At 46.1% G+C, this 26,857-nt stretch overlaps 1 protein-coding gene across 3 annotated transcripts; it reads right to left on the minus strand.

Moving 5' to 3' along the window:
* Positions 1-787: 787 nt before the first annotated feature.
* Positions 788-25,751, minus strand: LOC116957994 (E3 ubiquitin-protein ligase TRIM8-like). 3 transcript variants are annotated; one of them, XM_076058193.1, is made up of 6 exons: positions 24,406-25,751; positions 20,661-20,756; positions 19,859-20,092; positions 19,427-19,449; positions 18,656-18,725; positions 788-8,718 (listed from the first exon to the last, which is right to left on the minus strand). In XM_076058193.1, the coding sequence occupies exons 1-6, from the start codon at positions 24,964-24,966 to the stop codon at positions 8,698-8,700; spliced, it is 1,005 nt and encodes a 334-aa protein (XP_075914308.1). In that variant the 5' UTR covers positions 24,967-25,751; the 3' UTR covers positions 788-8,697. The 3 variants fall into 3 exon arrangements, with proteins under 3 accessions (XP_075914308.1, XP_075914307.1, XP_032836349.2); XM_076058192.1 differs by having other exon boundaries at positions 18,610-18,725; XM_032980458.2 differs by lacking the exon at positions 788-8,718 and having other exon boundaries at positions 18,067-18,725.
* Between the last annotated feature and the right edge of the window lie 1,106 nt (positions 25,752-26,857).

Raw genomic sequence — 26,857 nt, forward strand, 5'->3', positions numbered from 1 at the left:
CAGTTGATCGCAGGGCTCGTTGGAGCCAGCCGCTCGTGCCCCCTGCTCTGCAGCTCCTGAGCTGACGACCTGTTCAACTCGCTGTGCCTTGTTTGAACTGAACTTTTGAAATGATGGTTGATCCGTTATATTCAAAAAAACATCTCCGCTCTGCACCATGGAGGGCGTAGCCTGTGTGTGTGTGCGTGTGCGTTCGTGTGTGTGTCATTCCATTAAACCATCCTGGTCCCCCCCATTCCACCGTACCCTCCCCAAGGCATCCCTTCACCCGTGGGTCACAGATGGCCCCCTCCCTGCAACCACAAGCAACTCCTCGCTAGGGGTCAAATTCCTTTCTCGTGCTGCGGGAAGACAAAGGCGGCCGGGGTCTCTCTTTCTCTCTGGCTGACTCTTGAGAGAGAGAAAACATACTTTGTCACTGTCCTACCGTGGATATCTGGAGATTCTGTAGACAGTCGTTAACCTTTCCTGCGCCCTGGGAGTTATTATTTATTTAATTTCAATTCAATGGCCCTTTCATGACCTCCACATGCTGTTTGCTGTGGGACTGGGTTTGTGTTTTTCATTCATTATTTCGGTTAAAAAATATATATCGGCAAATATTATTGATATTAAAGATGGAAAAAGGGGCCCGTATACAACATGTGGTTGGAATATAAAAACGATTATTACAGATGCATTGAGTCTGCGATTCTCTGTGTGAGTTTGTGTCTCTGTGTGAATGTATGGTCTGTGTGTGAGTATATGGGCCTCTGTGTGTATACAACGGCATTATAACACTTGTATCATTGATTCCACATTAAAACAATTCACAAATCTAACAATTTGTACATTGAAGTTCATTTGCACCATACATAACCACTGCGCTTATCGAAGGTACGGTGGAAGGGCAACAAACTAAATACAAAAAGTAGTTTGAAAGAAGTGGGATTTCAATCTGGATGTAAAAGTGCATAGCGCCAGTGACTTCCTCATATCAGAAGGAAGCGTGTTCCAGATGGACACAGAAGGGCATCCAAAAACGCACGATGCAAATGTATATATAGGGCTTTTTCCAAAAATATATATTAAGAATGATTCTGCCTATTTTTTGTTGTAATAATTGATCGGGGTGTAGCACGGGGGCGCAAAAAGGGGTTCCCCCCCCCCTTTTGCCTCCTGCCTCTACCGGGCTTCAAAGGCCGCCACAAAGCACTTACAAACAGCAAGGGCCACGGATCTTCCTGGATGGCGAGAACAGGAGGGGCGATTGAACAGACAACTGTTTTGTTTTGGTTTCTCTTAGTACAACGGTAAAAGTTCGAAGCTTGGCTATAAGAATAAGTCGACATTATAGACTGCACTCAGATTAAGAACCAGGCTACAATCTACATTATTGGGTTATTATTTCTCGTATATTATTTTAATATTATTCACCTTTTAAAATTACTTTTCTTCTATCAATGCGACTTTACCAAAAGAACCAAAGAATGATTTCCGGCAGTCATGAAAGTCAAACTTAGTTATATCTCCAACCTCAGGATATCAAAATATAGCTCGAGAATAAGCAGCACGGATCCCTGGCGACACAGACAGAGAACAAGTTAATTAACCCTTCGAATACCTGTGGTAACAACCATGGTAGATCACAAATCTTGGTCAAACATAAACCAAATAATAATTATGAAGTATTAGACCGAGGGTCATCCAGAATAAATACAATGTGAAACAGATAAATCACACACGACCAAGATAATATGTATTCCATAGAATCAGAGCCTCCCAACCGCCTTTGTCTTCCAGAAGCACGTGGTAGCAAAAAAATGACACATGCAGGGAGGGCGCCTCCCCTTGAGATATCAAACACCAAGAAGAAATTCCAAACCACGACTGAAGTACTGTAAACACAAACATAGGGAGCCACGGATCTTAAAAATATACCTTGAGTCGCTTAAAGAGTCAAAACCGCAAAAAGGGATACGAGATTAAGATAAGGGGTGGAAAATAATATTTCTTTTTCTGTCAATTTACAACCCGTAAGAGTGAACGGAAACATGGTAACAGGAGGTCATACTTCAAGAGACGGCGCCCCTCTTTGTGAGAGACAAGAAAATGTAACACCTCCAACCGTGAGGGAAGAGGGGGGGAATGCAACCGGACAAAAGGAACCCCATCCCTCCTTCCAAATTAATTATTGCAGAAAGTTGAAATGCTAGAAAAAGACTTAGGGGCAATTGAAAGCATCGGTTTCCACAGATGGCGAGATGGCTTGAGGAAGGAGACAGTAACCAGACCTTGATGTGACTTAATAGATTACTTAAATAAAACATAACAGACACACACACGTACATCGGACAAACAGTTGCTCCCACAGGCCGAGAGCGAAATCAAAGGAATTGCAGTCCTTTGTGAGAAGGCGAGCCAAGGTGGGAGAATTTCAGATAAAAGTAAGAATACCGCACACACAATTCAATCTTGCTGCGGCAAGCTCCGAGGGTGGGCCCCGCAATCGACCAAGGATGGCGAGGCTTGCAGATTAGCGGTGTGTCACCGAGTGTGAGTTCGGTGCTGACAGACGAAGTATCGCTAAACGTTTTATTCTACATTGAGTGCCAGCTCCCACCAGCAGCTGCAGTAAGAGAGAAAGGGAGAGAAAGAGTGACGAGCAACGACAAGCAATCAACCTGTAGAAAGGGTGGAAAGCGCCAAGTATCGACCAAGCGAGCATCGCAAAGGGCCAGGAGCGGCTAACGACTTCCCACGAGTGTGTGGACTCGGAAGCCGAGCACACTCCTGCAAAGGTCGCGTCTACAAGGATCAACCGTGCAAGGGAGAGAGCGTGACCATCGCAACCTAGGAAGGGTGTCAGCACTGGCGACCAGCGGACGAGCTGCGAGTGCAATTGGGCGACGTCAAGGACGAGCGTTGTTCCAGCTCGGCAATCATCCGGCAGTGGAGAAGAAAGCACGGAGAAAGTGCGTGACCAGCGCGGCTGAGGAAGGGTATCGGCACTGACGACCAGCGGACGAGCTGTGAGCGCAATCGGGCGCCATCAGGGACGAGCGTCGTGCCGACCAGCGGTCATCCAGCAGCAGAGAGGCCTGCAGCTGCCGCCAAGAGAGAGAGAGCGCCGTTTGTATGACGCCCACACACACACACACGACTCATCGCCCAGCAGGGAACCAGGCATTTTCGGTATAAGGAACGCCCTACCTCGGCGTCTGCTTAACGCAAAGAGTTGAGCAAGAAGACAACATACACACACACACAACACACATATTGGGACTGATTAGATTACTCCAAAGTTCTCCTTGTGTTTCGAACAGGGCCATCCTAAGGTGGTGCGTTAAATCTTAGCTGATCATGAAAAGCATTCCTGCCCATTGAGTTACGTGGATACGGTCTTTTAGAAGTATTTTAGTCATTTTTGTTAATTGCATAACTGTACCAATGAATTCATTGATGAAACGAAACATTTATATGCATTTATGTTACGAATCTACAAACTCACAGGGACACTATTTTGTAAAAATATTTATTTTGATCACAGAATCTTGCCCGCAAATTTATTGAAGCCTTAGCCAATTGATAAGCATTTGTTAGACAAGCAGGCACAGCTGCCGCACACCATTGTTCCAAGACATTGCGTTAATTGTGCAAACTTACCAATTAATTAATTGAGGTCTACTTTTCCTTAGGCACATGTTTCGTTATTACTGTTCGTATGAATATTGTCACATTCATTTTTAAGGACTTTTTCCTAACGCCGTGTATGCTCGCTTTACTCTGAGGAATTAGACGAATGTTATGTTACCCAGTTTAACAAACGCAACCATTGAGGGCTAAATGTAGGGATCAATGAGGAGGACATCTCCAGGAGTACTGTGTTGACATTCCTAGCATAAGAGTTCGCATATTAGAATGTATTTTTTTCGATATTAAAGTTGATTAACACAGAAGCGCTGTCCTACCAGACAGTCTCGTCCCTTCACCTGATGAAGGCCGCTTGTGTTGTGGCTGAAACGTCGTGAGAATATTATTGTTATTTTATTTTATCAATTTATTATTTTATTCTCATTCTACGTGACTTTACCGAAAGAACCAAAGAAGATACTTAAACGATGTTTGAAGCAAATGGCATTTGTGGTTTGAATGTCAAATTGACCGCACATACTCTCTCGAAAACCGAGCGCAATCGCTGCAAATGTTCGTCAAAGGTTTTGCTAAAGACGATGACGTAATCCAAATATATAAGGAAAGAATCCCATTGCAACCCTACAAGAACCAATTCCATTAACCGGTGGAAGGTGGCCGGCGCCAAATTCCATCCCATCGGAAGGCAATTGATGTGATAGAGGCCTTGGGGTGTACGAAAATCAGTTTTTGGTTTCGACTCATCGTCGAGGGGAAATTGCCAAAATCCGGACAAATCGAACATCAAAAAAATTGTGTGGCCGACAATGCATCGAGCGAGTCATCCATCTGAGGAAGGGGATAAGCATCTGCCACCAAAATCTTATTTAGCTTGTGAAAATCAACACAAAATTTCAAGTTCCCATCATGCTATGGGCGCTCCCGACGGGCAATAATATCTGCTACCAGCATCTCATTGACAGCCAGGCATACATACCTGTTCTTTCTCAGCAGGGCTGAGTCTATGCGAATTAATCCGAATTGGGGGTGCATTGCCCGTATTGATGTGATGGAGGAGAAAAGTGCGTCCAATATCAAATTTGCCAGTACTAAATACATCCGGAAAATCGTTCAAGAGCCGGCGGCAGCTGAGCTCACTGGACTACCGTAAGTGCTGAGTTCTCAGAGCAAAGAGATTCTAGCCATGCAGAATCCAGCTCACCAGGTTTCTTCACGTTCCCCGCAACCACACGAGCCAGCTCCGCATCATCAAAACAATGGGCCGCCGAAGAGTGTGCCAGGACAGTACCCGCCTGAATCACAACTGGCGCGTGTTCCGCATTCAGTACTTGCAGAAACGGCATCTGCATGGTGGATATAACCATCATAGCCCCCACCAGTGAAGGGGATTGCGACACGACATTAGAAGGGGTATGCAGGATCCCCTCCTCCAGCCCTGGTGAAGGCAACTCTTTGCGCAATCACAGCGGTACGAGCATTTGGGAAACCGCATTCGAATTTTCAAGCACATTCTGCTCAGATAATCGGTGCCCCACAAACAGGGCACAGTTAACGTTCACGAAACCCAAAATTTGACCTACCAAAAAGATATCCCCAAGTTGAACGGAGGCCGACATTTGCCCAAGTATAAACAGGCTCCCCCCGTTAGCCGCAACACATGCGTTCTCCACGGGGACAAGATGATCGGATGACGAAGGCAATGTATGGAACATGGCCTCATAAACCATGTCCATCAACAACCGGACCTGGATCCCCTGAATCAGCCCCACAATTGTTGAAGAACCCGCTGCGGCGCCCACAACGTGATGAGCTAATGCGTACTACTGATCGGCACCGCGTGGCCAACATGTAACCGAATGCACCCACGTGCTTGTACGTGGCCAGCACTGATGTACCGGCCGCCACTGCCGGTCGTTCGTTGAAATCGAGGTGTGTTTGGATGCCGCGGGCCATCTGCAGGGAGGTTAGGTCGTCGTTCTTTGTCACTGCAAGGGTAACCCCCAACTCCCGAGCCAAGAAGAGAAGGCGCTTCAAGGCGGGAGAGTCCAGAACGAGTCTGTCCATTCGCGGAAAAGCCGCGTGGCCCTGAGCGAAGAGAGCACTGTGAAACGCCAGCAAGCATCTCGTTCTTGCCCCGTCGTTTCAGGCAGAAATCTTCTTTGCACAATAGACGGGGGGTCATAAATAGTGGCCATCTCGGTGGAGGCGTGCATAAGAGTCGCTCTATCTGCCTCGGGGATGGTGAAGAAAGCGGCAAGTGAGTCGTCGTCGAGGGCCGTGGGAAGAGCTCGGAGCGCTTTGCAGGGCGTCCATCCCACCGAGATGTAGGCAGCCTCAAACCGACAGCTACGAACTGGCACACCGGCGGCAGTCCTCGAAGCCTGGCGGCATCTTCCAGCTTGGGAGTCGGTTGCTGCTGCTGGGGAGTGGCCCAATTGCGTGAAATGGCGGCCGTGCTGAGCCCAGCTGTAGCCTCCGATATGGCAGACAGGTCCGGCGCTCCCGACGCCTCGGACCCGACAGTGGCGGGAATCACACCCTGGAGACTGGTGGTCGACGCAGCCATCATCCACTCGAACAGGTGAGCGGCGGTCGACAACAGCCTCCCCAGATGACCGGTGATGTTCAGCCAGCTCTCCGGAGGAGGCGTCAGGGTTGGACTCGCCACGGTCTCCTGTGCCGACTGCACGTCGTCGGATTGGCCACTCGAAGCCCCAGCAACCGGAGCTGTCGGAGGGACATCTTGCTCCGCCTCATTGTCCGACGACGCAGCAGGTGGGTTTCTTCATTTCGCCGCCGACTTGGACATGACGGCGAAGGTTCGTTGGCGACCCCGGGCTGACCTGGTCTGCACCAGCTTCTCGTCCAATTAGGTGGCGGTTTTTACGTGCATCGTAACGTTTGCACGCGCACGCGTTTGCCCTCGGTTGCCCTCGAACTACAGTACATGCCACGTATTTACCCACACTACACATGCATAAGAATTGTGATTCACTACACAGGCACCAGGGTCGGGATCAAATCCATGACCTCTTGCATACCAGGCAAGGGAAGCATCTTGACATCGTGGCGCTAATTTAGAGTGGACCGTGTGTGCATGCGTCATGGTCCACGTTTTGCCATATTTCAGAGACCTCAGATTACTTAATCAGGAGTGAGAATGAAGCAAGTGTTTAGACAAGTACCCTGAGCGGCCCCCCTAGTGTTAGGTAGGGTTAAGCGATCGACATGAAAATAGTTTCGTCAAATTAACTTACGTCATATTAAACAATTTGCACAAATTGTGAGAAAGTAAAATATGTTATGTATATTAAAACAAAAATTATCCACGAAATTGCATTGAAATATTCGTCTAAGATGCACAATACATTGTTAAAAACTGACCAAGTGTTTAACAGTTTATCAAAATGTGCTTTTTGATTAATAAAGACAGAAATTGCCGTTTTCTCAATAAAACAATTATCACATTCAAACACGCTATAATACCAATCATATTCTATCAAATTCTAAGTGACATTTCATAACGAACGTTTCTCGTAATACAAAATACAGTGAGGGAAAAAAGTATTTGATCCCCTGCTGATTTTGTACGTTTGCCCAATGACAAAGAAATGATATGTCTATAATTTTAATGGTAGGTTTATTTTAACAGTGAGAGACAGAATAACAACAAAATCCAGAAAAACGCATGTCAAACATGTTATTAATTGATTTGCATTTTAATTAGGGAAATAAGTATTTGACCCCTCTGCAAAACATGACTTAGTACTTGGTGGCAAAACCCTTGTTGGCAATCACAAAGGTCAGACGTTTCTTGTAGTTGACATAAGCAACTTATCTGTAGAGTATTTACGTGTTTCCTTGACTTAAGCTCAGTGCCCAAAGATCTGTTACCTGTGTAGTAGGTGACTTCCAAGACACGCCATGTAGAGGGCTCCTTATTTATATCTCACACTTACACGCACAGTCACTGAGTGACACATATATACGGGGCTATGAATAGCTGACCCATCCACACAGCACCATCGTGGGCGTCTAACTATATAGCTGACTGACTAATATTGCGATGACGACGATGGGAGCCGTACAGCGGATCGGCCATGTGGTCGGATGATGAAGAAGAGATGACTGCAAAGACAGCAGCCAGGACCCGGACCGCACGACAGCCCCGAACCTCCAGCCACGACTCCCCTATATACTCCTCGGCATGGCCAGTCCCCGCCTCCGGCCACGCCCCGGCTACACCCCCTTCTAAAACCTTCGAGCCGGTTCCCGGAGCTTCCAGACTGACCAAACCTTTAACCTTTAGCCCACTTATGCGCCGTTTATAGTTGGTTATTATATAACGCACCCATGCCCGTGATTATCCCTCCTGGCCAGCAGATGGCACCCTGTCATTACACCTGTACAAAAAATTTCGAATAATAGGTTACATGAGGATATGTTTAATTATGTAATCAGGGATGAGATATATTTATATAACCTAAACAGTGTGTCCAGTGTGTTGTATGGCTTGTTGTTTTGGCCACAGTTGGTCTTCTCAGGATACATGACTCAGATCCACAATCGTCACTGAGTCACTATGATTCAGCACCCACAACCCAGGATATAAAGGCTGAGTGAAGGTTTGGTAAAACGAGTGTAACAGTGTCATGGAGTCGGCGCTGTAAAACGACAGGAGCCCCATATCCCAGTCTAGATGAACCCCAACTCTCCGCGGAGGCTCTGGCACAGATAGTGATGTCTCTACCCCACCATGCCACACTGAGCAGCTATTGTTCTGTTTTGCTAGACTCCAGGAGAACTCATTCACACCCAGCAGGCACTCAGAACTAGTCTGTTTCTGTGGGAACGTCCCATACGTGACCCCAATCCGACATTTCCCCGCGCCTCTCACGTCCACCTCCCAGTAGTGCTGACCTGACAAGAAACCTTCAGTACACAGGGCTGGTAACTTCCGAGAAAATATCTGTTGTTGAGGGAGATGACCCACATAAATGCAGATCTGTGTTACTGTCTTGAGATCCGAAGAAATCTGGAAATCCTTATTGGCAGAGTTTGGGTTCAGAGTTGGTGAGCATCCATCTGTGGTATCGAGAATAATATTTGCAAAATAGTCACAAAAACGCATGCATAATAGCAACACAAGTGGTAAAAGTATAAAAATAAACATTTTCAAAAAAATCAGGAAAAATGTGATAAGAACATGATATGTAATGAAAGCAGACATCTGATATGTATAACAATATATGTTCAACACATAGGCTTTCGCGACCAATATCATCCATAAGAGGGTTTTTTTGGGTTAGATCGCGTAAATATATACGTCATTAAAACCCGCCACCACCCGACACAGCCAACTAGTAAGGGTTGTCACGTTAAAGGAACATGCCAATTTGTCACTGTTATAGCACACCGGTGTGTTGGAGTGCCAAGCCACAACATTTACAATCCGAGTACGACGTTTCACCAGTAATTGCAACTAGCTTCATCAGGCAACAGCCACATTTGTACATACAAATTGGCACAATAGGTAACGAAACAAATACAGCCCTACATCGGTAGGACCTCTTCGTTCATTAAAAACTCTGAACATCTCGTAAATATAATTAAATATATTAAGCTTAATCCTAATGATATTTTTGTAAGTGTTGATGAGACTTCTCTGTTCACGAGGGTTCTGGTCAATGAGTCAATTAAAGTACTCTATATTCTGGTAACGAACAAAGGTTTAGACAAAGATATCCCAAGACTAGCTGAACACTGTCCAAAGAACACCTGTTTCTTGTGGAAAGGTGACTTCTATAAACAAAAAGAAGGGGCAGCAATGGGCTCTAATTTGTCTTCTGTGATAGCGAATGTGTACATAGAAGATTTTGAAACAAACGCAATAGCTTCAAGCACAATAAAAACCTCTGCTTGGTTTATATATGTGGATGACACATTGGTGGTTTGGCCACATGGCAAGATACACTTAACACATTTCTAAATCATTTTAACTCCCAAAACCCATCCATCCAGTTCACCATGGAAGTGGAAGCTGACAAACTCTACTATTTTTGGATATTCTGCTCGGATGGGGTTGAAATGATAAAATAACACAGCGTTTACCGAAATAAAACGCGTACTGATGCCTATTTGAATGCAGGGTTACACTATCATCCCGCACAGAAATCTCCTCTTATCAAGACGCTAAGAAAGTGTCAGATGTGACAGTCTCAGAAGTGAAATTCAACATGTTAAAGCACTGAAAATGAACGGTTACAATGATGCACAAATCAACAGGGAATTTTATACTCTTTGGTTCTATTCGGTAAAGTCACGTAGGTAAAAAATAAAACAACAAAATTCACGACGTTTCGGCCACAACACAAGTGGCCTTCATCAGGTGAAGGGACCAGACTGTCTCGAGGACAGAGCTGGAGTGAACACCGCCAAGCTCAGACCGCGACCTTTAAGCTGTGTGAGAGGAATTAAGGTGCCTTGACAAAGGAATTAGCATAAAAATTCGCATTTAATTGGCTGACTTAGCATGATGAACGGTGTAGAGGAGGTGAACATGTGCAGGTCGGCGAGGGGGAGAGGAGGAGTTTACATATTGATGATGTGAAAAGGAAATTTTAGGAAGCTGCGAAAGTTTGGGGTACCACTACTTGAAAAAATATACTGTACCATTGAAAATTAGTTTAATGTTTGGTTCGATTTAGAACATCTTTCCAATGGTTGCTTAATTTGAAACCATCTTCTCGGTTGAAATTGTGTCTGTGTTTGTAAATCTGAATTGCCTCGTGAACAAATCTCTGATAAAAACCAGTGGGTTTGCAAAGAACCTGTGTTTCGTTCTGCCGTGTTTCAAATCTGATTTGTGCTCGCGAATTCGGTCAGAGACACGCGAGCACAAATCAGATTTGAAACACGGCAAACACGGCAGAACGAATTCTTCTGCCGTGGCTGATCACTGTTACAATGCTATGGGTGATCACGATATAATTTTCTCCGAAACCAAGGTTCTTTGCAAACCCACGGGTTTTTATCAGAGATTTGTTCACGAGGCAATGCAGATTAACAAACACAGACACAATTTCAACCGAGAAGATGGTTTCAAATTAAGCAACCATTGGAAAGATGTTCTAAATCGAACCAAACATTAAACTAATTTTCAATGGTACAGTATATTTTTTCAAGTAGTGGTACCCCAAACTTTCGCAGCTTCTTAAAATTCCCTTTTCACACCATCAATATGTAAACTCCCCCTCCCCCCCTCGCCGACCTGCACATGTTCACCCCCTCTACAGCGTTCATCATGCTAAGTCCGCCAATTAAATGCTATTTTTTATGCTAATTCCTTTGTCAAGGCACCTTAATTCCTCTCACACAGCTTAAAGGTCGCGGTCTGAGCTTGGCTGTGTTCACTCCAGCTCTGTCCTCGAGACAGTCTGGTCCCTTCACCTGATGAAGGCCACTTGTGTTGTGGCCGAAACGTCGTAATTTTTGTTGTTTTATTTTTTACCTACGTGACTTTACCGAATAGAACCAAAGAGTATGGATCCTTGCAGTCACGAAAGCTTCAAATCTAGAAGTGAATTTTATGCCAAACACGAGCATTGAAACTGCCCAAGTAATTAAAACGATCAAAATACCATACTTTGCAGGAGTAACTGATAAACTAGTCAGATGTTTGGAAAAACTAAATATCCGAGTTAGATTTGGCACGGTACATAAAATACAGAAGTTAATATCTGAACAAAAAATGCATTACCGACGCTATCAACATAAGGTGTGTACAGGATTAACTGCACGTGTGGCAAATGTTATGTTGGGCAAACAGGACGAATGATCAGCACAAGACTAAAAGAAGATCAGAGAAATATTAAACTCCCAAATACAACTATCAGCAGTAGCAGAACACACGTGCCAACAAGGACACTCAATTGATTTTGATAATGTTGAAGTTCTGTGCAAAACTACCCACTACTGGCCAAGACTAATTAGTTAATCTATCGAAATAGAAGGAAATAAAAGCAAATGCAACTGTTCGGTTAGCTATCACCTTAGTGCTGCGGGGAAGTGAATCATTAAATAATATATCGTTTAAATGCATGCCTATGAAGGGCACCATACTTCAATAGGGATTACCGTTGGTACGGCTATTTTAATACACATGTAATGCGTGACTGACGAGGCACACACTGAGATAGGAGGCACCACACTTTATTCCAGTCCCTAACCAGTAACAAGGCTACACTAACCCCAACAAGGGCTACACTAGACCCCAACGAGAGAGAGAGAGGATTCCTCATACCCTGAGCCCCTAACACCGTCGGCTCCCGCTTCCCCCGGCGTGACCACACACCGCCAGTCCTCCACACACACGGTCCGAAGGCCCTGCCTCCTCTTCCGCTCCCCGAGCGTGGCCCCACCCCGCCTCCTGCCACGTCACTTCCCCTGACTCTCCCGATGGAACCCGAGCCAGCGTGACAGGCCCCTCGGGTCCCCATCGACCGGTACGTGAAGGTAAGGGAGCGCGTCTCCTCACAACAGTCACACCGTATCGGCCGTTACACCCCAGGGACGCCATTTACGTCCCTACACACACAATGGACAGGGAGTACAAGATAAAACGGTTCATATAATGCGCATGCATAATGTACGTTAACTCATTAATCCCCCCCCTTCCCACTTCACGCAAGAGCGCACAAGTGTGGTCACCACATCTACGCCTCTATATAACGAACAAAACACTGGGACTTCTCCATAAATCTGGCTGTCGCCTGATGAAGCTATCTGTAATTACTGGCGAAACGTTGTACTCAGATTGTAAAAGTTGTGGCTTGGCTCTCCAACACAACGGTGTGCTGTACTAGTGACGAATTGGCATGTTTTGTTTACGTGACAACCCTTACTAGTTGGCTGTCTCGGGTGGTGGCGGGTTTCAACGACACATATTTACGCGATATAACCCAAAAACCTGTTATGGATAATATTGGTCGCTAAAGCCTACGTGTTAAACTGAGTAACCTATATGGGGAGGATACTTTTTTTTCAAACCAGAAAACTGGAGAAACTCCGAATTAAGAAGATGAAGCTGTTGTCTTCACTGGCGTTCCTCAAACGATCCAGAGATTCAAAGATAATACCACACACAGTTAAAGTAACTCATCACATTATGTCACTTAAAGCTAATGAAATACTACATAAAGCGAGTGAATTGCTGCTAAAAGAGAGAATACATCACAATAGAAGTGAACTTAGTCACATTTCTAAATCACTAATGTCCTGACATAAAAATGTGTAACAGTGTCCCTACAGATCACTGGAATATAATCGACAATTACACAGCAATCAATTGATAATGTATATAACAAAACTATCACTACCCATGCTAGCCCCTAGCACTGCCACTTGAATGTTTACGATTTGCCATCTAGGCATCCGTATGACAGACGTCCTCTACGAGTGGACGGCGAGAAGCATGCGGCAATGTGAATATTTGCGTTGTGTATTAACGTACTCTTTGGTTCTTTTGGTAAAGTCACGTAGGTAGAAAAATAATAAAATAAAATAAAACAAAACATCATATATCACGACGTATCGATCACAACACAAGCGGTTGTCCTCAGGCAGAAACATAATCCAGCAGTGGAAGTGCTGAACCAGCGAGAGAGCTGTTACACCAATAGGTTATTTACGTGGCAATGGGCAAGCAAACGGGGTTTGAGCTGGAAAGGAATTCCATCCCCAGACACAAGCACGTCAGTTGTGTTAATGGGGGAGATTAGAGTTGGTCGGAGTGAAGACAAGAGGAAATACAAGAGAAGTCCAAGGCCCCACTCGCCACACCTCTCCCTCTCCAGTGGTGATGACGAAAACCCCACTGGAGGCAAGGGCGAGGTTGGAGAGGCGAGGGTAGAAAGCCTAGCAATAGAAAAGCTAGCGGAATCCTAAGTGTGAGCTTGAGAAGCTAGCAGTGGAGACGCTAGCGGAAACCTCAGTGTGAGAAGGCAAGCAGTGGAGAAGCTAGCAGAGTATATAGCGGTAGGTTAGCAATAGAGACGCTAGCATAAGATAGTGAGAGGCTAGCAGGGGAGAAGCTAGCAGAGTGTTATGTAATCGGCTAGCAGTGGAGAGGCTAGCAGAGTGTACGGTGGGAAGCTATCAGAGTGGGTAGTGGTAGGCCAGCAGCGGAGAGAGTGGAGCGAGCGGAGCATGGTAGGCAGGCTAGCAGTAGAGAGGCTAGGAGAGTGAGAGAGAGCAGGCTAGCAGTGGAGAGGCTATGAGAGTGAGAGAGAGCAGGCTAGCAGTGGAGAGGCTGAAAGAGTGTGAGAGAGAGCAGGCTAGCAGTGGAGAGGCTGAGAGAGTGTGAGAGAGCAGGCTAGCAGTAGAGAGGCTAGGAGAATGAGAGCAGCCTAGCAGTAAAGAGGCTAGGAGAGTGAGAGAGAGAGAGCAGGCAAGCAGTGGAGAGGCTGAGAGAGTGAGAGAGAGAGAGCAGGCTAGCAGTAGAGAGGCTAGGAGAGTGAGAGCAGGCAAGCAGTGGAGAGGCTGAGAGCGGAGAGAGCGGAGCGAGCGGAGCCAAGCAGGCGAGCAGCGCAAGCAGGAAAATCACAACAGAGTTAGAGTGTCGAAAGCGGGGAGAAGTTGTCCGCGTGAAATAAAAAAAAACACTACAGATGTAGCACTCTCCCCTCTCGCAAGCTTATCTAACACAGGTATCAATGAATGTTAATAATAGCATGGGTTTTAATAAGCATCTCGACATAAAATGCACGACAACCTCGCATGATGATATAGGTTCATAGCCCTTTTGTCATGGGACAGGGGATCATAAACGTAGAAGCGTAGATTTACAGAACAATAATGGTTTATGCTACACTGCCCTCTGCTTCCCATCCCATAGCCCTGTGCCTATAGCATCTGCTATGCCATGGTGGCGTGATGTTATCTCACTTGCCAAGTAAGGAAGAGGTCGAGGGCTCAATCCCAACTCTGATGCCTGCATATATGTTGTTTGTATGATCTCCCCATGCGGGCGTGGATTTTTTTTCTCCAGGGTTTTTCCTCCACATTTATAAATATGCCTTTAGATTATTTATTTTATTTGGCTGCATTCGATTTCCACATAAGCCACTTTGTTAAGCTATCATTTGTGGCGGGTTCGCTTTGGAAAAATAAGCTAATAGCTTGGTGATTTGCTTATCTTTCCTATGCTTTGCACTCCTATCATGTTTTCATATTATTTTATTTTTGTACATTTCTGACCCGCTCTTACTGGATATTTGTGAAAGCTTGATAGCTCATCAGAATTCTTCAGTATAATAAAGATTATTCTGATGTATTGTGGTCATCCATCTAGGCGCAAAATCCTGCTTAGCTAAAAATCAACTCCATGCTTTGCAGTACATCAACCTCAGTGCTACCGCTCGCCTAATGTGTATACAAAAGTGCTTATATTGGAGCATGTATATTAGCATCTGGGTGTACTTCGTCTTCTTCGTATGGCTGAAGAAGCAGTTATAGTTTGATGGTGGTTAGCAATCCGTTCAAAGACTTCAGGTGAGGCAGAGTGAATGGTTGTGATGTAACCGGTAATGGATCTCTCAGGGCAGGAGTTCTGTATGTGGGCGATTGTCTGATTTGGCGTGGCCAATCGCAATGTGGGTTGCTCCTCCTGTTCCACTTGTGGAGCAAGTGGCCAAATCTCCCCTGGCCTGTCTTCAAGCAGTTGAGGGTTGACCAAGTGTGTTGTAGGTTGAACCCTGGGACTTCACTACTTGGGTCAGTTACTAGGTTACAATTGGTGATGTTTGCAGTCAACCAGGAGTTATGGCATCGAGCAGTAGGGCTGTACTCCAGTAGGGGCTGCGGGATTTCAAACACGTTCGGGGTTTGCATTTTTTAGAGGGAGGGCTTCATTGGCCGACAGCTAGTGGTGTTCTTTTAGGAGAATGCTTTCCCTGTGTAGAGGAGTATTGCGAGTAACCAATGAGGGAGCGAACAGAAGGAGGTGCGAGCGGGTTGACAGTCAAGAATGACGTAACGTCACGGGGTACGTAAAGGGCTTTCAGAGAGCACTTTCGGGAACATGGGCGGGGCCGAGCCAGAGGAAGGAGCCACCTGGGGGGTTCTTAAGGGGGATCCCGTGACGTCGTGGGGAGCCAGGGTAAGGACCTGCCGGAGTGAGTTTCTCTTTCCTCAACGCAGAGCAGTGTTGGCTGAACTCCCACTCCGGACAGACGAGTGAGAGAGCCAAAGGGATAGCCAAGGATAAGGTCCAATAGTATTCAGTGTCCGGATGAAGGACCGAGATAGAGTGCACCTACACTGGGGTCAGTGTCGGATGTCAAGTGTGAGAGTGTTTTAATATTTTAATAAATGGCAACAGCCTTTATAGTATTCCTCCTGGTTGCACTGCACTACACCTGCAGTGGCTTCCTGTTCTGAGTGGCTTCTTGTACTGGGCTAGTACAGGAAGCCACTCAAGCGGTGTTGGTCTCAGTGCTTCAGAGATGGTCCTCATGGCTGCCTGGAGGTGGCCATCTATCAGGTTTGTGTGACAACTCCTGAACTAGGTTGAGCAGTTTTACCCCGCTGTTCGGTATACCAGGGTGAGTGAAGCAGTGTGTGGAATGCTGGCTCTGCTGCCCCAGATGGTGCCTGCCAATTTTTACACGAGGTTGACCCTTGTCTTGACCTTGGATCCGGTATTATGGATATGCTGCCGGTAGGTCAATGTACAGTCAAGAGTGATGTCAAAGTATGTTTGGTGTTCGATCATTAGTGGGTTGCCACAGAACTGGACAGTAAGTTATTTCCACGCCTTCAAGTTGTTCGGGTGGAAGGCTGAAGCGACAATCTTATCAGCGTTTGGTCAGAGCCTCCATTCTCTGAAGTAGACTTCCAGAGAACATATATCACCAGTGATTATTTTCTAAATGCTCCGGAGTTCCTTAACCTGGCAAGCCAGGGCCATGTCCTTGGTATATAGCCATGACTTTGAGGGGAGGGAGGTAACTGGTGAATATTTATATGAACGAATTTGTGTTTAGTTTGTCCAGCAAACTCTGATTAGCGAGGTTGGCTATGTACAGTGCTAAAGGTCAACACACATACATGTTGAAGAGGGCTGGTACGACAACTGATCCCTGTGGGGGCCCATTTTTTATTGTGCATGGGCGGCTGATTTGATCTTCATGGTACACATGGAGCTGTTGGTTGCCGATCATGCAGTTGATTAGTTGCAGGGTTTTTAAGCAATGGATGGTTTTGGAAACTTTCAGCAGCATTCCTGTGCTCCACTCTGTCATTGGCACAGGAGAGGTCCACAAAGGCAGCTCCTGTCTTTAGGCCTTCCTGGAATCTGGTCTCATTGTGAGAGGTCAGTGTCAGGACCTGCTCAGAGTAGTTGCGGCGTGCGTGGAAATATGCTTGTTGAGGGGGCATCACTGCTTCTAGGGTAAGGGTAGGGCTCAGTATGTTTAGCAAGAGGCATTCCACGACCTTATATGTTGTTGGGCAGAGCGATGGGGCGGTAGCTACATGGGTTGTCAGGTGGTTTCCCTGGCTTGACGATGGCCACTATCTTGAATTGGCACCAGATGTTTGCAGTGGTGCCTGTGCTGTGTATGTTAGAAACAGCTTTGCTAACCACTTCCTTCTGTGCGGTCCGATGTTTTTCAAGAATTCTGGATAAATCCCATTGGCTTCTGGAGCTTTATCTGACTTGTTTGCTATCAGGGCACGGTCCACTTCCTCTTCTGTGTAAGGGGTTCATAAGTCTGTCTGCTCTGGGGCAGTCTTATGAGATTGCATCAGGGCTGTTCTTACTGTCCGCTTGTCTTCCCTGCTGTGTTTTCGATTTTTTTTCTAGGAGTTGTGAGGTAATGGCATCAGCGGTGACTCTCTGGGCTGCTGGTGTGGTTGTTGGTCAGCTGACCTCAGGAGTCCCGAAGCCCTTCAGCTTGATGCGTGAAGTCAATGTTCTCCACTGTTTCTTGGTATCTTGTGAGGCGTCCTTCATCAAAAGGCGTGCTATATCAAAAGGCGTCGAGTAGGTCTTTTGACACTTCAGGGCCTTTATTTTCCCTGTATTCTTTTAAAAGCAAGTCAGTTTCTGAAGTCCAGCAAGGGATGGAGGTTTTTCTCAAGCCCCAGATTACAAACTTGGTGGCTGCCAGTTTCAGAAGTTGGTTGAAACGGTTGTAGTTTTTGGGGAGGGTTAGGATCTGGTTCATGATGGTTTATATGTATCTGATGTAGGCATTCAAGTTGCCCTTCCGCAGGTTCCAGTATGGTTTTGAGTTTATTGATTGTAATTTGAGGTCTATGTGAATGAGAATCGGGTGATGTTGGGAGTGGGGAAATATTTACAGCACTTGTCCAGAGCACATCAAACAATTTAGTAATTTTTTTAGGGATAAAAGGACAGAAGAAAAAAACTATAGACTCTATAGATATTTATTGAAGAGAAGTGTGCTTGAAGAGGAAAATTCCTAGATACATATTTTGTGTGGGCAAGATACAGCAGTGGGACGTCTCTCACCCTGCCAGAAGTTCAGTGCCAGCTTACCTGTGGTTCGAGTTCAACAAATCATCTAGGCTGGAGACTGGAGAAACGTCTTTCACTCTGACAGCAAATGAGCAGTTTTTACATTAAATGTTCGGTGTTTTTAGCTTGTGTTTATTTTGTATTTGTAATTTAAGGATTCTGAAGAGTGAGTTTTACCTTGTTCGTGGGTGTGGGGTTTTATTCGGGCATGGTTGGCTAAGTTACCCGGGCCAGGTGAATGGACAGACCAGAATTGTTTGAGGGGAGAGAGATGGTCGAAATGAAGCAACCCTCACAGGCCTCCCCTCCAAAGATGGCAAGTGCCTGTGCACTCTCACCTCTCCTCAGATACACGACACAAGCCTGCCTCGTGGTGGTGATCTTGTGTTTGTCGTGAATGGGACTACAGCTATCAGTGAACCAGAGAGACCTACACTAAAAAGCCAGGAGATTCGTTTGGACGCCTCCCACTGATATGACCTTTGCGAAATCCAGGCGGGTGGAGACGGGGGCTGGGTCATCCTGAGTCCTCTCAGAGGCAGAGCTCCTCCTGCACTCACAGCACGAGACACACAGTCTAATGATGGTCCATGTCTCTCTACAACAACAAGCACCGTTCACCACTAAGTGATGGTGACGTCACCACAGCGCTTGTGCCATGCTAAGTGCACTTTTATACCACGTGACGTATCGAAGGCCCACTGGCAGGAGATCATAGCACAAACCCAGGTACCATGGGTTGAATGACTGAGATGACTGGTAGATGCACCAACTGTGCTCCCCACTGTGCCAACTCTGCGTTTTAGCTGCCCAGCACTCTGTTGCTGGAGGGCGACTGCCTTCGACTCCCCAGCAGCGTCATTCACGAACCTCCAGAGGTTGATCGTGTCACTGCTAGTACCAGTCATTCGCAAGTCCACTAAACTTCACATCCTTCTGTACCAAGAGTTAATCTCTTCTCGAGCCCGTGTTGTCCCCATTTAGCCCCATCTATCCAGCCGAACAGAAGCTGCCTAGGCATGCGGTGGCTGAGCATGTTGGCAACATGACCCAGCCAACGCAGCCTCACTTGCACACAGAACGAGACAGTCTAATAAGCGTCCATGTGCTTCTACACACACAGCATGGGACACATAGAGTCGATTCTATAAGTTGCATACGATGATGTTTAGTAACAAACCACGATAATTCACTGATTTGTACAATATAATGCTGACCAGTAATAAAGTTTGAGTCTGGACTGGTACTCACCTGAGCTGCTTATGGATAGGATCCTGAAAAAAAAAAACAATTTAAGTTAAAATTTACTTCGAAACCAAACGACCTACCTCCACACATTTATCTGCTGAATTCAGTGTACAAATTAATCAGCATCAACTTCACAAATACCTACAGACATAGAATGGAGAAACAAATAGCGAGACATGGGCAGATAACTAGAGATGTTAAAACCACTCTCTCCTTTTCTGCTATGTGCTAGTATTTACACTCTATAATTATAGAAGGTTATTGTGAATGTCACGCTAAAGTAAAAGCGTGTGTTCCTCTGGAGACTTCAGTTTTTCCCTACATTGAAAAACATTTTAGTGAAAAGGTCTTTCATTAAACTCAAGACATGTTGATACTTGCCTGACTTTAGATGAAGCACAAATCAAGGCTGTGAGTGAATGGAGGTGTGGTCACCTGCAGGAAGGAAAGCGGGTCCTGCACGGTGAGGGCGGCGAGCAGTTGGTTGATCTCCTGCTCCAGGCCACGTGCTCTGCTCTCGTAGCGAGCGATGTCCGCCTGGATGCGGGACAGCGTGGAGCGGCCCTCCTCTTCCACGCGCTCCAGCGCCTCCCTCTCCTCCTCCCTCAGCTGCTCCCTCCGGCGCTCAAACTCTTGGCTGATCCGCTCCTTGGCCCCACGCAGAGACTCCTATGCAGAGATACAATGACACGCTATAGAATCACTCATCATTTAACAGTGCAAAGTGACATCATATGGCTTCTCAACACAGCTATATCTTAATCCTTTGTATAATGAGACATGAGCCTTAACATTGAGATCATGGTGAAAATAATACGCATCAATGATAATAACGGTGTGACGCTTTTTGACTCTCGTCTACTTCCAGGTTCACCTATATTGTCGCCACTATTATATATTTGGTCAACCAAGTCACGCTCGTGTATAGTGTGGGTGAAGTCGAATGAGAGTGAAGGATATCAAAACTGAGGCGATTTCAGAGGGTTGGTTTGTGGTGGGGGGTGGGGTGGTGGGGGGTCCCTATTGATTGGAAGACACCGCACTAATGGTGATTGAAACCTTGTTGCAGGTGTCTCTAATCCTCATAGGCTGGTTTTCCCAATTACAGGTGGACCCCACCCTCCATTGTATTCTGCCTTTACACTTATTAGTGCCAAGTGACAAACGGAATACACTTGAATACAATTCACAGGCAAATGATACGAGGGAGTTGTGAAGCTGCCGTCTCTCTCTGTACCTGCACGCGCCGATAGTCGTCCCTGAGCGACTGAGTCTGTGACGCTGCCATCTTCTTGTTCTTCTCTCTCCTCGTCTTCTCGATTCTGAGTTCCTCCTGCGTGGGGAAGAGGAACAAACGTGCTCAGTACTCGCATCATCAGGGTCATCATCATCAGCAGCAGCCATTGCCTCTCCACTGTTCGATAGACAAACACATTACATTTGTTGTTAACACATATAGTAGACAGAATGATACAATGTCTTATTTACAGCTTTACCGTCAGCGACACACACACCAAAGCATTAATTTCATCAAGAGCTTTACAACTATTACACTGTAAAGTACTCCATCTTATTAAGTCCAAGTAAGTAATTACATAGATAAGGATACTATATAATTATATAACTACAAATATTGTAAGCATATTTTTGTTAAAAGATATTTTTCTACAACACATCAGCCTTGGTTCAAGTGAGCTTAACTCTGCTGATGAGACACTATGTATGTGTAGTGATGCAGTTCAGAGACATAAACACTTGGAGGCACCTTCCTTTATTCTCGAACACAATGGGGACTACACAAACCCTACGTGGGTGCACACTATTATACAGATATTATATACACGACCATCTATTGTCGGCGGCACTAGCTAGAACAGTTGGCAGGCTGCCTAACTAGCGGCGCCCTGTGATTGTGAAGACGGCGGCGACGATGGTTGTGTAGTGAGTCCAACTGAGTCGCAGACGTTATCTTGCGAGCAACACTATTTATTCAATAAATCAACATAACGCAACCTACACTTGGGTGGTGAATGGTCATCTAGCCACGCTACGGCAGAACTATATACGGTTAGCTATCCCAGTCCGGACCACAAGCTGGGTCCCATACCGCGTGGCTAGAGGATCCTTTTATCCGACATAGATGTTAATCACCAGCAACACGAAGAACCCCGAGCCCCTCACGGGGCCCCCGTTATATCAGCCTGGGCAGGGGCTGGCTCCGCATCTCGCCCTGCCCACCTTCTCGATCTCTCGAGCTCTTTCCCGAAGGCTCCTCGAGAGCTATTTTAGACCACGTGACTGCCCAGTGGCCCCCGACCACCGGTGGCCCCCTCCAATATCATCCGGTCACTTGTCAGCAGGTCAACCAGCATATCATGCCCCAACGTAACCCTGGCTGGCTGACACTCCCTCTCGCTCCCTCACCCGAAGCCCGTGCCGCACACTGTACGCGGTGACTCCGCGCTGATCAGCGCTCACCCAAGTCCCGCTAGGGCTGGTACTACGCCCAGTAAGTGGGCTACACATAATGCCAACACATTATCCGCCATGGCTTCGTAAGCCCGGCACCACACAGTGACAATCACGGTCACTACAGTCGCAAACAGCAGCACGGGCAGGGGATCCACTTCCAGCAACAGCCCCGAGCTCTCACTCAGGGCTAGCTCTTATGCTCCTGGCGTGGCCTTGCTCTGCCCTGGCCACACCCTCCTTCTGGAATTAACTAGCAGGTCCCCGGGGCTTCCAGATGGACCCATTCATAAACTCTCTCTTAGTTGTCTTTCCCCCCATATATACTGTCGCCTGCTGACGTGTGTACTGCCATACACTCCAGGTACCACTTTTTGTCAGCAGCCAGCGCTTTTACTCTTCATATGTATGTGAAACGTCGTGGGGTTTTTGCTTTTGTTATTTAAAATGTATTGTATTATTTAATTATTTTAATTGTATCTTATTACTTATATTTTATTTTTATTTTTTTATTTTCTATTTACGTGACTTTACAAAAAGAACCAAGAATATGTTAAATTTATTTTCCACAGATATCAAGCCTGGTCCAGAGTGTTATTCATTTTTTTCCCTACAATTATTTTCCCAGTGAAATGAAACAAGTTTAAAGTCAAGTCTATGAAGATTGAAATTTCAACAATGTTTTACATTTAAATGTGTGTTGATTCTTAAAAATGCAATGATAAAGAATGTGGTTTTAATCAAAGGTTTAAATTATGCAACGTTGCTTCAAGAGCTGCAGTATATGACTGGCTTTGTTACATTTGATATAAGAATATATTGCAAAATTAAATGTTGAAAATTGTATTATTAAAACACACCTGGCTGGAAATGTGTCAATGATGTTAAATTAAACTTACGTATACTTGTACAGTTTAATTAAATATATATATTGTAAAACATGGCTTACCGTGGTTTTAACATTTCTGCAAGAGAGATATTTGCTTTATCAGCTATCCTGAACAATATCAACTATTTATCTTGGAATCTCTTAAATTGCACCTCATATTTGCAGACCTGGTTCTGTTAAATGCCACCAAATTAGAATAACTCTACCTGCGTAACTGGTAGCATCTCACCACGGCCTAACACATTATTACTCTTCTCATCACTTGCGCTCTTATCAATCTGTCTAACCACCAGGACATTGCGGGTGTTACTCTAGATTCAACCCTCTCACTGAATAATCGCGTCCTAAACACAGTCGAGGTGTGATATTATAACCTTATGGCTTCATGGCAGTTCCCACCGATGCTGCCAGCTGCCAGATTCCGCACAATTCTTTTAGACGGCTGCTCGAACTCATCTTGAACAAAAGGGTGGTTTGCACACCACCAAGAGTGGTTAGATGTCAAAATATCATACCATATGTAGTGGAGTAAACGATACGCATAGGAATTGGCCACATACAGTACATACAGACATACAAGGAGAGTGGGTCACATGAGGTCGAACAGGTGGTCGAGTCACGGGTGGCGTAAACAACCCGAAGTAATTAAAGGAGTCGTGGCACGAGGGCTGTGATTGGTCGAGAGGCTGTTAGCGTTAAGTGGCGGCGTCTCGAAGTCTGACCATTGGACAGGTACGAGCTGGCGGGAAAATGCCAGCGAGCCACGTGGCAATTAATCAAGGCTAATTGGAAAGGGGATAAAACGCTAGGTGATTTGAACGGGAAGTTGGAGTTGTTGTTGGCGAGAGGTGGAGAGATACGAAGAGGACAGCTGGCAATGTTAGGGAAGAATAGATTGAGAGCCGAACCCAAAGGACAGTAAATAGCGATAGGGAGAGTTAGCGTTAGCGGAGAGGTAGTTACGGAGGAGATAGGTACAGGGAGAGTTACAGATAGAGTCACTGTGTGTGCGGAGATAGATAGAGTCACTGTGCATGAATAGACAGGCAAGTCACTGTGTGTGCAGAGATAGATAGAGTCACTGTGTGTGAATAGACAGATAGATCACTGTGTGTGCGGAGATAGAGGAAGTCACTGTGTGTGAAGAGATAGCGGAGACACTGTGTGTGAGGAGATGGAGGAAGAACCACTGTGTGTGGAAGAGGATGCGCGGACGGTGCTGAGGTGAATTGGAGTGTCGGAGTTGGAGGAGCGCAAAGAGAATTACTGTGTGTACGGAACGATGGAATAAAAGTGACGGTGGAAGAAGACGGTTGTCGTCCGAGTGAATTCACGGCACTACACCTGTATAAAAGGTTGTGTTTCCCACGAATTTTACTTCTGGAGTTAAGGCGGGTGAAACAGATCACAGGGAATAAACGGGACAGCTAAAGTTGATACTCGTTATGTACAAAGCACTGACATTGGAAGGTGAGGCTCACTTTTATTTTTTACACTTAATAACTATGGCTATTATGTATTTAATATATATTGTAAATGATATGTAAATGTGTCTGTGTGTTGCAGAGGCCAGTGATGATGCGACCCCATCTCTGTGCTCCGGTTTCTGAGCGTCTCCACTCACCTTCCGTGCCTCGTGCGCGTCCTCCACGCTGCTGAACTTGTGTCCTGTGTGCTCCCCCACGATGGCACAGCTCGTGCAGACCAGGCTCTCGTCCAGCGTGCAGTAGAACTTGAGACTTTCCTTGTGCTTCTTGCACTTGCGAGCGTCCACGCTGACACCCAGCTCCACCAGCTCATGGTCCTTGAACCTCGCGTTCTGCAGGTGACGCTGACAATGGGACTCACAGAAGAACATCTCGCACGTCACGCAGCTCCTCACAGCGGGGACTTCACCGACCAGACAGCTGTCACAGGAAACCTGTGGAGCCGCTTTCTCCCCCACGCTGAGCTCCTCGACAAGGTTGGCGAGCGCCACGTTCCTGCTCAGCTGCGGCTTCTGCTCGAACTCGGCTCGGCACTGGGGACAGAAGCAGCGCCCGGCCACCTGCCACGCGTCCTCCAGGCACCGCAGGCAGAACGAGTGGCCGCAGCTCAGCGTGGACGGGCAGTGGAACGCGCCCAGGCAGATGGAGCAGATGAGCTCCTCGGACGCAGCAGAAGCAGCAACAGCTGCGGTGGTCATGGCTCTCCTCGTCTCTCAGTGTTTGTTTCAGCGAGTGTCTCAGTGAGTGTATCAGAAAGTGTCTCAGACAGTGTGTGAAGAGCACAATGTTGTACAATTCATGCAGGAAGAAAAACGTGAAACCTCACAGCGCAGTCACGAACGAGAATAGGGTGACGCGCCCCATTCCAGGAAGAGCAGCGTCACCAATTGAATCCACCCCACACTCAAGCAGGCAGCGAAGTCTGCGTGAGTTTGACTTGCAGTTAAATTTGTTTGAAGAGGCGAGAACTCAAGAGACTAGGAGAGAGGAGTCTCATTGACAGGAGTGACCTGGGTCACCAACAAGATAAAAGCAAAAAGTACATCAATGAAGCACTCTGAAACAATCAGAGTGCACTCTGACCACAGTGCTTCAATGTTAGTTGTATACCAATTTTCCAACCGCCACCTGGAAATTTGAGCATCCACGGGTGAACACGGTGTTAACGAAGTCACATGATGTGGGTATTATTATTGCATCACAACATGACACCATTGTATTGCGCGACGTCATTGTCTACTGTCGTTTTCTGAATAATTAAACACATGGGTCTCCTCAGGGCCACAGCGACATCTGTGGCCCTGAGTCGCTTATCAGCTGTTTTTTATGTTTAGTTGTACTGTTCTGCAATTCTCACAGAGCATAGGCCACTTAGAATTACAGCCACATTAATTTTGCCTTTAATCATGAACCCGAAGCGTAAAGTGAGTGGTGAAGGTTAGAGCGTTGCATCTGTGGCTCAGAGGAAGAAGGGGAGGGTGGTCTGAGGCCCTCCTCTTAACCAGCCCTTTCCCTATCACCTCATCGTCATCATCATCATTGTTAATATAACAGTTATATAAAGTTAATGCAATGCTTATTTATGTTTTACGATGTTATTGTGTAATGTACTGTATTGCATTGTATTTGGCATTTAGGTAATAAGCAGGCAACTTAGTTAAGCTATGATGACGAGTCTGATCGAGGCCGTGGTTCCTCTCACCACCTATTTCCCATAGGCCCTGTACTTTACCAACTGCGGATTTGCCTACCACGGCATTTTCCAGGAACTTAACCTCCACAGTTGGTGAGGGATGGCTGTAAATGTGTGTCGGTCTAAACACTTAATGGCGTACAGTACTTAGATGTCAAGGCAGCCAGCACAGTAAGCGGTGGAGCATAGATATACAACACAGATGCGTATTTACTCAGATTTGATTATTACATCACGTTAATTTTAGATCACATGTTTAGCAAAGAAAAAAATACCTCTGTTTTATGACCAATCATTTAAACAAATCTCAATATTTGAGAATTTTCATGGCGATTTAATAAGATAATCCCAATGTTCAATTTCGTGTATTTAAATGTATGTACAACTGCACTGCATTCTCAATCTAGTCACCTGAGTTCGATTCATGGCTCTGGCTAACATCGGTGGCCAGTGACATCTGAATTGGTCCTGGGCCCTCCTTTGAAGTGTGGTCAAAAAAGCCCCACGACTGTCGCTCGGTGGCAAAGGTTTCACCTGCCAGTGCATTGCCAGAGGGGTGTCATTCATTATTGTTCATTATCACTTTCATTAAAAACAGAGAGCTGTTGTTGGTTGGGATTACAAGGACCCGTCTCAATAAAACCAGACATGATTCTTTAAATGTTAGGCAATCTGAATGTCTACTAAGTTTCCAGGCAGTTGAAATTATACATTCAGGCAGTTTATTACGTGTTGTGTGCCATGCACTGACGCTGGGGTGTGAACAGGTTGCACTTTAGATGTTACAAAATTGTTGATATCGCCCACAAGGCGCTATATCATGGAACACGTTGAGCCTATGTTCTGCCTCACGGCAAGTGTCTTGCCTCACGGCAGATGTGGGGCGTGTGTACACA

The sequence above is a fragment of the Petromyzon marinus genome, assembly GCF_048934315.1.
Source record: "Petromyzon marinus isolate PM22_M1 ecotype Great Lakes invasive population chromosome 68 unlocalized genomic scaffold, UKy_Petmar_22M1.pri1.0 chr68_unloc.1, whole genome shotgun sequence".
Classification (NCBI taxonomy): Eukaryota; Metazoa; Chordata; class Hyperoartia; order Petromyzontiformes; family Petromyzontidae; genus Petromyzon; species Petromyzon marinus.

Bases quoted from the DNA above. Each gene is read 5' to 3' on its own strand.
- LOC116957994 (XM_076058192.1), bottom strand. From the start codon at position 24,966: ATGACCACCGCAGCTGTTGCTGCTTCTGCTGCGTCCGAGGAGCTCATC. The intron at 20,757-24,405 runs GTGAGTGGAGAC...TTCCCCACGCAG, and splicing joins ACGCGCACGAGGCACGGAAG to GAGGAACTCAGAATCGAGAA. The intron at 20,093-20,660 runs GTACAGAGAGAG...ATCTCTGCATAG, and splicing joins ACGACTATCGGCGCGTGCAG to GAGTCTCTGCGTGGGGCCAA.